Here is an 11,332-nt window from a genome sequence, read left to right as displayed (position 1 = left end):
CAACCACAACTTCATGAAACACAATGACTTTGTGTGTTGCTAAAGAAAGTATTTGTAGCCTAGTTAAAAGCCGCTTAGGTGATGCCAAGTAGTTTCTGTACGAGAAACAGAAACAGGACTGGAACAAATGGAAGAATTTCAATTTCCGTTTCAATTTTTCATAGGTTGCAGCTGCAGTAAATCTAATCTGAGAAGTTACGTTATGTTTATTCAGAATGCAATTCTGTTTATTCATGACGGTTTTGCTTCCTCAGTACATGAATGCTATATCCCAGCGCTGGTATTGCCCGGCGGGGAGCAGTGTGTTGGGCTCTGCTGTGCTGCTCATTTCCAGTGCTGTGGCTGAGCAGAAGATACTAAATTGGACGGAGGAGAAAGCAAAGGTGTGCTTTTAGGGGAAAACATGGATTTGGACTGACAAAAAGCCTGATGAGGCGTGCTCACAGGGGAGGCTTCGTGCCACAGAGCCCCACGAAGCCCTCCCCTCTGCGCTGCACAGACCCGGCCGTGCAGGTGATGAGGAGCGGGTGTGTGAGGAAAGTGTTTTTGGCAGACACCAAATATTTCCGGGATCGCTTTATTCCCCTTGGGGTGCCAACCGCCTGCTCGCGTCAGAACCGAGTGCTGATTCAGAACCCAACGGCAGAACTAAATCCTGACAGGAATTAAAGCCTGACGAGTGCTTTTAGCGCCTGATAACACCGGGGTCACACCACAGGGCTTCCCTTTCCCCTCCCACCCCGCTCTGACCGGCGGGCGGCAGACCCCAGGCGGGGCCCCCTCAGCCCGCTGCGGCCGCCCAGGGGCGGGGCGAGGCGAGGCGGGGCGAGGCGGGGCGGGGCGGCGGCGCTGCTCAGGCGTTCTCCGCGGGCAGCCCAGGGCCTGGCGGCTGGCGGCGGGGTCCTCTCGCGGCTGGCGGCGGCGACGAGGACGGCGGCGGCGGCGGGGCCGGCAGCGGCAGCGGCTGTGGTGGCGGCGGGCAGAAGATGGCGGACGTGCTGAGCGTGCTGCGGCAGTACAACACGCAGAAGAAGGAGATCGTGGTGAAGGGCGACGAGGTGATCTTCGGCGAGTTCTCCTGGCCCAAGAACGTCAAGACCAACTATGTCATCTGGGGGTGAGCCGCCGGCGACGCGGGGTCTACGGGGGGTGGCGGCCGGGTTGAGCCCCGCCGGGCCTCGTTTGCCCCTTGGGGGGGGTCCCTGGGGCCGCCGGGCTCGCCTCGGGTCGCCCCCGGGGGCTGTGGGTGGGCAGGGGGGTGAGGCAGCCCCGCGGATCTTGTCCTGGGTTTTGGGGAGAAATCCTCCAAAATCGGTGCGTGCCGGGGCTCCGGGCGGCTCGGCACCCCCCGCAGCTCGGGCTCCGGGTGGGGAGTGGGCGGCGAGCCCCAGGGAACGGGGGTTGGTTCGGCCCTGCCCTAACAGGCAGCTGGAAATCGCCTTTCTCTTCCTGAAGTCGCTACAGTCGGTTAAGTGCTACTTTGTGTTTTTTTAGAAAAGTTCTAGAACGTCGGTTTCTGTACCTGTTGGACTCGGTGGCTTGCAGTGCGAGGGGCTGCTCTGCTCACCTTTCTCCGGAAAGTGGCAGCTGCAGGCTCGTGATGCCCACCCTGAAAGGGCTTCAGTGAATCCTTTCAACCCAAGGGAAACTAACGCTGGTTGTTAAATGGCAGGTAGTGAGCGCTGCAGGTAGTGATCAAAGGGAGTGCCCCGTGCTCAGAAGCTTGCAAGACCAGGAGAGCCACAGATTTCTCAAACAAAGCCCTTTTAGTTCGCACTACCCAGGAACTGATTTTTGATTTTTCATAGTTACGATAAGGACATTAACAGTGCTGCAGTGTCCTCTAGTTTGAGGAAGAAAGGAAAGAAATCTGCCTGCTTATGTTAATTCATAGGCAGATTTTTTAAAACTGCTGTAACTTCACATTCAGTTTAAAGCTAGAAACGTGGTATTTCGTTGTCTATTTAAAGCTTTCAGAAACTTGCTTGGCATTTAGTTGCACTTCCTGGCTGAGAGGGGATACTGGTAGGTAGACCGGAGAGGAAGAAAATATTTGCATAAAGAGATAAGTTTTAGAGCTTTTGATAAGTCTTGATTCTGTTTTGCTGAGTTGCTACATAGGCGCTTAAGGTGTTTCCCTTGCTACAAGTCGCTTTTCCCAGGCCGTAATAAGTAATGGTTAACTGCACAGACACGTTTCACCCCCATTCTGTAGGGAGCAGAGAAACCGATAGGCTAGCCTGACTCTTCTACTGCTTAGGAAAACTTGATTTAGGTGTGGAAATTATTAACAAAAGACAAGAAGGTGGCAGCTGGAGAGAAAAACTTTATTGAGTACGTTAACACAGCTTTATCTTTATGGCCAAAGAGGGATCGTGGGGGAGCAGAGGATGTGCTGAGCAGTAGCAGTAACCACATCGTAGCTGTGCAGTTCCTCAACTCTTGAGATACTGTTACAGACTTGTTATTTTTCAGTAAACTGGTAAATCCTGATTCAGACCCAAAAAGGGGGCTCCTGAGCTTCTGGTAGAATGAGGCCACTGTTGATTCACAGCATCTCTTGTGAACCACCGTGGCACATTCTGTCTGAAATCCATAAACTGAAGAACCAGTTCCACGAGCCATACCTTTGAGATCACAGTTTGGGAGCTGTTAATTCTTGTAATTGCCGGGATGTATGAGGAACATCTTCAACAACTTCTAAGGTTCAAAATCTCTTAGTAGGGTCACTTGAGGGGGTCCAAACTACACGTGCAGTGAGCAGTTGTTAAGAGCTTAATCTTTCATGAAGCCAATATGATTTCTGTCTTAGGTGTCCACAGCCTGGTTGCTGTAATTGCATCTCTGTCTGCTATCGGTCTGGGGAGAGTAACCCAAGTCGGAATAGCAGCGGTGGCATTCGGTCCCTTCTAGAATTAGTCCCAGCAGACATTTAACACTGTGGCTCCTTGAGCAGCAAAGCTGGCAGAAGTCAGCAGCGCTGCCTTCTCTCCGTGCTGGCGTGAGTGGCTGCCAAACAGTGAATTGGTCTGAGGAAAGGAGCCAGGGTAAGGGTAACCTGGAAACAAAACCCAGAAGGTCGTTCTGATGCAGGTTGGTTCCCAGATACAGTCCACAGAGCACAACTCTGAGTACTTCTGAAGGCAGGATGGACTAAGATGAGGTGTTTTGTTTGTTTTGACGTAAGGGTTGGTCCGCAGCCCCAGAAGAGTGATTATAGAATCTGTTTCAAAACCCAAGGAAGGAATCAATCTACCAGCACCTCATTTGCCTTGTTTACCCGTCAGAGGGACTTGTTTGGACAGTTGAGAAGTTTTTAAACAGAGAGCAGCTGGTCGTGGGTATTGTGCTTTGTGTGAGACTCCGCGTGTCCAGTCTTGTATTTTTGAGGATTAGTGCTTGCTTTTGTGAATGAGACCCAGGCACTTAGAACCTCTATAAAAATCCATGCTTTCAAACACAAAAAAGGAAGTAGAGCAGTTAAAAAATGAATAAACTTGTGTCGCCCTTGGAGTGTGAATGGATAAACTGGAAATAAATTTCGGGTGCTAAAACCAAGCAGGTGAGGCTTTCTATTTTGCGTTATGTGAACATTTTCTTCAGCTTTTAAGCTGGAGTTTAACAAGTATTAAAAGTTGCATCACTTCTTTTTTTTAAGTGCTGAACTTTTCAGACTTTTCAAGGCCTGGATCATAAGATTGTTTTTCTGAAATAACTGACGTAATTAGTAATATGGGAAAAGAAGATTAATTTCTTTTGCTGCTTCACACAATTAACAAACATTGTAAGTAAGCTGCATTCAGCTTAGCTTGCTTTTACCTCTTTATTTTGAGCAGGTCCTCTGGCAAGCCTGAAAGGATCACGAACTGCTGTTGAAATGCCAGTTGAGGCTTAGATTTTCTCCTTGCAGTACAATTGCTCTCCCATCTGACCCTCTCCCGTTAACATGCAGTATCTTGCATTGTCCTTGTGATAAAGCATCCTCTTGCAATGATAATGAGCATGGGGATTTCTTGCGTGTGTGGCTTAGGTGAAGTACCAGCTGTGCTCTGCTGAGCTTTGTCCATGCCTGGGGCTTTGTAATACCGTATTTCCAAATTAATAGATAACCGTTCAGTGTTTGTTTTCTAAATTACACCATTCATTGCTAAATAGTGTAAAGAAACTTGAGTAGATGAGCAGCTGGACTTTCTAATATAATCATTGGATGTGACGCACTTCAAAGAAATAATGACTTACCCTGAGAAGAGAGAATCTACGGTGTTGATTGTAAAATGAAGTGACAACTGCGGCACGTGACACAGGCTTCACTTCAGAGCCAAGTCTATGTGGAGGAAGCTTTTGTTTCTACCAGTACTCTGAACAAGTTCAGATGCTACCTGATCAAAGATAGCAGGGAAACAATAAAATAGCCAAACAATTCCTTGCAGCAGAGTCCAGTTTTGTTACAGTTATTCAGCCAACTTTGTTTCTTAGCGGTTGAAAGATACAAAGTCTCTTTCCTTCCCTCCTCCTTGCAACAAAACATAACCCTTCCTTCCACCATGTAAATACACAGACTAAGTTCTTGGAAGGAAGGAAGAGTGATAGAAAAATCCTTTATTCTACCAATTCCTGAAGTACTTTGAATCATTTTTCTCCCTGTGAGATAAGGTGTGCTTGTTTTTCTCAGGCATCACTATGAAGGTAATGTTTTAAGCCTTCCTGTTAGTGATGAGTTTTGAAGGGGTTATTGGGTGCTTTTGATCAACATAATTTTTGTTTTGTGTAGAAAAGAAATTCCAAGAAAGCAGCAGTGGCATTATATCCACACTATAGAGACAACAAACTTTCACTTCTGGTACATTTAATAGGTGATTGTGTAGCTCTTCCAGGTTAAAGAAAGTTATGCTTGAGGAGTGGTTTTTATTTCTTCTGCCTTCCCCCAGTGAGGTTGGAACTTCTGTGGTGAGTGTTTCAATGCTGGTGGAGAGCTGTGAGTAAAACCACTGTGCTTGGAGGGAAAACTCTTTGTTAAACATTAAAAATTGTGTTTCATGATTTTACAGGACCGGAAAGGAGGGTCAGCCCAGGGAATACTACACTTTGGATTCTATCTTGTTCCTGCTCAATAATGTGCACCTTTCGCATCCTGTTTATGTCCGTCGTGCTGCAGTAAGTAGACAATACAGAACTTCGTTTTGTCTGGTTTGAGCTGAGTAATGTTTGCACAGTTATTGCCAGAGAATGATGGTAGCATTCTAGTGTCTGAATTTGTCTGGGGAAAGGGAAAAAGGTATGCAATGAAGTGTGTGTGTTTACAAAATACTCTACTACTTATTTGCAAGTCTGAAGTGAAGGAGGAAAAAAGTCTGTCCTCCCTTTGTTTTATAGCAGATGACGTGTTTCATTTTGTGCAGTTAAACATCCTCCAGAAAGTAGTTGTGTTTTTAAGCTTGATAGTTGTGCTTGCTTGTGACACGGGATATGTTTTCCTTCCTTTGTGCGGATGAGTGGTCGATGAAAGTAGAAAAATCTTAATCAAGAGTCTTTCTGAGGGAATAACAGTTTAATGTCAAGTCTGCTGTCTTTTCAGACTGAAAACATTCCTGTGGTAAGAAGACCTGATAGGAAAGACTTACTTGCATACCTAAATGGGGAGACATGTGAGTGATGTTTTCTGTTAAAGACACAGTACTCTCTTGATTTGCATTTATGGGATAAATGAGGGGGCAACACATAAGTGTCAATCTGTAGCTTAACTGACTACGTTCAGACTTCTCAAACTAATTCTTCTTTCAATTATTTTATTCTGAACTTAACTATTTTTAAGACGCTTAGGAGCCGCATTCCTACACACATTTAGAAGTGAGCTACTTGATTATTAACATCCTTGGTTAATGGTTATCTGTTAGAACGCTCCGTGTTTGTTTCTTCCTTCTCTCTAGATTGTGGGAAACTTTGATTTTAATGCAATGAGTGTATGGGATAAAATCTGCAGTATACTAAAATGTATCAAATCACTGCTTTTTCAGTCTGGCAGATTTTCCTGGTATTCTACTGTGCTAAAATTTCTGTTACCAACAGTCAGAGAAAAGAGGTTTCTCTGTGACCAGAGAAAGATAAATATGGCCTACTTTATCTCGCTCTGTCTTGCATGTGGTCTCTCTACGTTGGAATATGAGATGATTTCTGTAATATGAGCAGTAAGCCTTTTTTAGAGCGACCCTCAGGTTGTCTTTCTTCCAAAAAGCAGATAAACAAGTAGATCTTGATTCCAGGTTAAAGTAATTTTTGTGACTGTTTTCTCCTGTGTAGTATATACAGATTATAGAATTGCTGACTAATGTTGGAAGGGACCACAGAGTCATCTGGTTCAGTCCCCATTTTGAAGAGTCAAATGGCCCCGAGCAATCTGATTTAACTTGATATCAAGTCAAGTTCTGAATATCTCTGGTGCCAGTGTATGACAACCTTTGATAAAGACATTATTTTCTTAATATCTAATTAGAATTTACACTGTTGCATTTTAGCTGTTGTTCTTCATCCTTTTATACTGAAATACTTACCAAACCTTTTATAATTACATGAAATATTGTTTGATTACAGCAACCTCATCAAGTATAGACAGAAGTGCTCCACTTGAAATTGGCCTTCAACGATCCACTCAAGGTATAGTTTAACTAAAAAGTAGCCTCAAAGTTTATTTTATGAAAGTATTCTGCAATGCTCCATTTTTAATGTCCTCTTTTTCTTGTAGTTAAAAGAGCAGCAGATGAAATACTAGCAGAAGCAAAGAAACCAAGAATAGAGGTAATGACAGTAACTGTCATTGATACAAATTTGGGGTGTGTGTGTGTAAATAATATTTTTTTTCTCCCATTTTATAGCAGTTCAGTTGTCCTCTGGGTGCACACGCTACTTCTGCTAGTGTGTACATGAACCAGGAGGAGATAGAACTAAGGAATTCTAGCCTCTCGTTTAAACTTGGAATTTGAGTTGCTGGCTGTACATTGGAGTGTGAAAGGGTAAAGCTTGACCACGGATCTATAAATATCTGTTGCATTATGATCTGTCTGCTAGGAGCTATGTGATTAGAATCAAAGTGCTATGTAACGAGTAATTACTGTTATGTGCCATTTGGGAGCTGACATAACTTAAAACAAATGAGTACATATCAATAAGATGGGCATTTATCTGCTATTTTAATCTCTTTATAGCGGTATACAAAACTGTTGTCCCTGTGATTTAGTATTTTCTGAGGCTATGTGTTGGATAATTAAACAGTGTATTTTCAGAATTATCTCTCAAATAAAATTGACATGTCTAGTTCTAGCACATATTGTATTATGTAATTCTGCCTGGTTTTAAAAACGAGTTTTTTTTTTTCCTCAATTACTTTTTAACTGTGTTCATCCATTTTTTTTCTTCTGAGTTGTTACAAATCTGTCTGTACATGTTTTCGGAGCTTTGAGGCTTTTGATTTCTTCTTAGAAGAAGATTATTGTAAATACATACATTCCATTATTCCAGAATTGCATTTTAACAGTGCTTGTGCTTATCTTTATCAGAATAAGATTAGTAAGAACTTTAGGCATTCTTAATAGCTCACAAGCACGATTGCTCTGACATGATGTATTGGTGATCTGTAGAGTTACATTCTACATTTCCCTATGTGGTTCTGATGCCGTTATGTTGTAGATGTACAGTTTGAAAACATCATGATTTGGAGAATCAAGAATTCTGCATACGAACCTGATCAGTTTATGGCCATCTTTTTGTTTGTTTCTTTGCTGCTCAGTCTGTGAAGTCTGTTTTAAGCTATTCAGGAACTGTTTCAGTGTAGAGATTCCAGATTTCTCCTGGTACACAGGAGTGACTGTTTCTGCCGTGCTTCAGCCTTTTAGCAGTAGGACAGACTTGACGATGATTTAGATTTTGTGGAGAAATAAGACCGATAAGACATAAGTGGTATCAGCTTTAAGAAGCTGAAAAAATGGCATAAAGTTGCTTTCTCACCTTACATGTCTGTCTCCATCCTCGCTTAAGTAACTGGAAGTTACTTTACTAGTCTTTACTCTTGACTTCTCTCTATATTAAGAATGCCATTTATGAAAGTTCTGCATCAAAATGTCACAGTTCTGGGCAGTTTTCTGTAAAAACATAACTGAGCTTGTCAAAAATGTATGTATACATATTGTCCTACTTATTGTTTGTCACCTTCAAATTCTCTTACTGCTTTTCTATTATTTTGCATTCTTGTCTCAGCAAGTCACTTTATAAGGGAATGGTAGTTCCCTTTTCATTTTTCTAATTGTGATTCTTAAAAAATTTCCAGTAGCTGTACAGTTAATACTAGTGCACAGTTCAAAAATGCTTGAAAATAAAGATAGTCCTTGCTAATCTTAAAGTGAATTCTATATAGCTTTAATTCTAACTGTATTTCTTTCATTAAAGAGAATACACAAAAATTTAAGCACTGCTGTTACTCCTAGGATGAAGAGTGTGTGCGCCTTGACAAGGAGCGGTTGGCAGCTCGGTTGGAAGGACATAAAGAAGGTATCGTGCAAACAGAGCAGATCAGGTAAGAATACTTCAATTTCGTATGGATAATGCTTAATTAAAAGACTAATAACAATTAGGCATGTGGTCTTACTTGTGTCCACTAGCTCTCATTGGAAGTATTTTGCCTCACCTCTATCCCCCCTTCCCTTAGGTGCTATAATCAGTTATGCTTGAGGGGATAGAACCTCGTGCCTGGTCAGAATCCTGTTCTTGAGTGGAAGTTCAGATGGTGTGGCATGAGATATCTTGATTTTTTTTTTTTTTTCTTATTCACAAGTGTAAGAACAGTTGCCTCACGTTGCCTTCCAACCCCCACCACTTGGCTTTCTTCTGCCATGGTGTTTATCTAAGCAGTCAAAGACAATGAGCAGAATTGCAAAGGAAAGCTGATGATCTCTATTTCAAAGGAAGAAAATCTTGTACTGAGGAGTGTCCTGTGCACAAAAGGAGGAGAATAATGTAAGAATACATTTAAGGTTAGCAGGACCTCAGTTTGACTCCCTGCAGAGGTGAGCTTGTTTCCGCCAAGGAGGCAGTAGACTACCAGAGGATAACGTCCTGTCATTGCCATAAGTAGTAATCAGTATTAAAGTGTTCGAAAACTTGACGGTCCCCTTTCTTTTTCTTTGAATCTATCCAGAATTTTGCAGAGAATGACACCTGTTTTTGTATCTTACACCATATCTTCCCTAAGCCAGGCAGAGAGGAAATGAAATTATTGCAAGACCTTGTTGATGCTGAGGATCTTGTGCTTAGTAGGTACTTAGCAGGATACCAAACTCTAGGAACTCATTTTCAAATACCTGAGTTCTGAAACCCTAATGTAAAGGTAGTTGCTTTATTTCTTGTGTGTGTCAGCTCTCAGAATGCAAAATGGGAATCATGCTTCCTGCTAGGAAGGTGTATGAGTATGCAGTTAACACTTTCATCTGCATTGGATTTTGCAAATAAATAGTTTCACTTGATAGAGCAACTGCATTCTTGAGAAATTTATTTCGTGAGCATAAGCAATGTTGTGAATGCTTGCTTGTTCTTTACCAGGATTAAACTTATTGGTTAGCCTTTCAACAATTAATACAGCCAAGTAAGGTATAATTGCACCTAAGCACATAAAAATATCTTCTTTCCATCTGTCTTGTTTAGGTGTACATAAAAGGAAACTGTTTAAAAAAAAGAACAACAACAAAAAAAAAACACACCATTTGATTGTCATACCTGACTAAAAGTCAGGAAGTTTAAGAAACAAAGTGTAACTGTGCACATTGTTTTGTGTAAACCGATGATTTGGATGTTAGTTGCAGTGTGTTACAAGCAAAGGTTTTGGAGTATGAGACAGTATTGTAGTAAAGATGACCAATGTTATTTGTAATTGCCTAGTAAAAATCTGTAAATACAGAATACGATTGAATGCAAAATATTGTCCCTTTAAAAGTGCAAGTAACGTTCACAAGCAGTGAATTTTGTGTTTGTCACTCTTGTTGCTCATTTAAGAGCAACAAATAAGGTTCCTTTTTCAGTAGTTTAGGTGTAAAAGGAGATTGCTTTACAGCGTAATTTTTCAATGTGTTCTCAAAAAAACATGTAAAATAGGATTGGTTATGTGCAGTTGGGATTGTGCAATTCAGTCCTTTTTATTCTTCAGTTTACCTGGAAAACAATAGTGCTCAGTGTTTGGCAACTAAATCCTGCTGTGTTTACAATTAAAAGCAAACAGATAAAAATGTTGCACTCTTGAACTGAGCTGAGCTACTTCAAATACAGTTTAACGTGGACAAAGTTACTACCATCTGTTGTTTGTTTGGCCTACATGCTATGAAAAGGTAACACTGATCTTCCAAGTTCCCAAGTCCGCCTAACAGAGCCTCAACCAGAATTTAGTTTAATGCTTTGGAAGCCTGGGATTGGCTGACACAAAATTGTAATTCACTATAAATTACTAGGAGTTGAAAGTCAGATGATACTGTGAATGGAAGTGTTAGTCCTGATGCTTTACATGTGCAGTCTTTATTTCTGCTTGTTATAGTTGGGATTTTTTTTTTGACCTTTTTTGTGCTAATACCTGTATAGAGTCTTTTGTCAGAAAAATGCTGTTTTGGGCATTAGAATCAATGCTAAGCTCATATAATGTTTATGTATATGTAAGGTGACTTTTTTATGGCATAGATGTAAATTTAAGCAGGAGGAAACTACTCATTCAGAAATCCTCTCAGAAGAATTGTTTGTGCTGTTATTCAGTCTCTTCTGCTATTTTTGCTCATTTAGGTCCTTGTCTGAAGCCATGTCAGTGGAAAAAATTGCTGCTATCAAAGCAAAAATCATGGCAAAGAAAAGATCCACTATCAAAACTGATCTGGATGATGACATAACTGCTCTTAAACAGAGAAGTTTTGTTGATGCTGAAGTGGATGTAACCAGAGATATTGTCAGCAGGGAGAGAGTATGGAGGACAAGAACTACAATCTTACAAAGCACAGGCAAGGTAATGCTGCAGATACCAAGCTATTTCTATGATCCAAATGGGAAACTGCATTTTCTCTTTATTGTATCTCTAGCTTGTTCACTGTAGACTTCAGATGACTGAGAGAGGATTATGCTTAGTGTTCTAGGTAAAGGTATGCTGGAGAGCTCCTGGCACAGTGACAGAGTCATTCTTTCCTCATTACCGTAAGCTTAAAATAGATCTCAAAATACTTCCTTCAGCCATTTAAAAGATACCAAGTAGTCACTTAATTCCTCTTAAACAAAGCTGGTTTGAGCCTTACAATTGGGAAGGCTGTAGGAAGTACCT

The 11,332-nt window shown here is 41.6% G+C and overlaps 1 protein-coding gene across 1 annotated transcript in view; it reads left to right on the top strand.

The window, feature by feature from the left end:
* The first annotated feature begins 850 nt into the window (after positions 1-850).
* Positions 851-11,332, top strand: part of CDC73 (cell division cycle 73) — a 100,438-nt gene continuing 89,956 nt past the window's right edge. Inside the window, exons 1-7 of the mRNA XM_027463262.3 lie at positions 851-1,117; positions 5,049-5,154; positions 5,576-5,645; positions 6,589-6,651; positions 6,740-6,792; positions 8,475-8,563; positions 10,807-11,023. Of these exons, the coding sequence (XP_027319063.1) occupies positions 987-1,117; positions 5,049-5,154; positions 5,576-5,645; positions 6,589-6,651; positions 6,740-6,792; positions 8,475-8,563; positions 10,807-11,023 (729 nt within the window). The 5' untranslated portion in view covers positions 851-986. The remainder of the gene's footprint in view (positions 1,118-5,048; positions 5,155-5,575; positions 5,646-6,588; positions 6,652-6,739; positions 6,793-8,474; positions 8,564-10,806; positions 11,024-11,332) is intronic.

This window comes from Anas platyrhynchos, chromosome 8, assembly GCF_047663525.1.
Source record: "Anas platyrhynchos isolate ZD024472 breed Pekin duck chromosome 8, IASCAAS_PekinDuck_T2T, whole genome shotgun sequence".
Classification (NCBI taxonomy): domain Eukaryota; kingdom Metazoa; phylum Chordata; class Aves; order Anseriformes; family Anatidae; genus Anas; species Anas platyrhynchos.
This window is presented reverse-complemented; position numbering and strand designations above follow the sequence as displayed.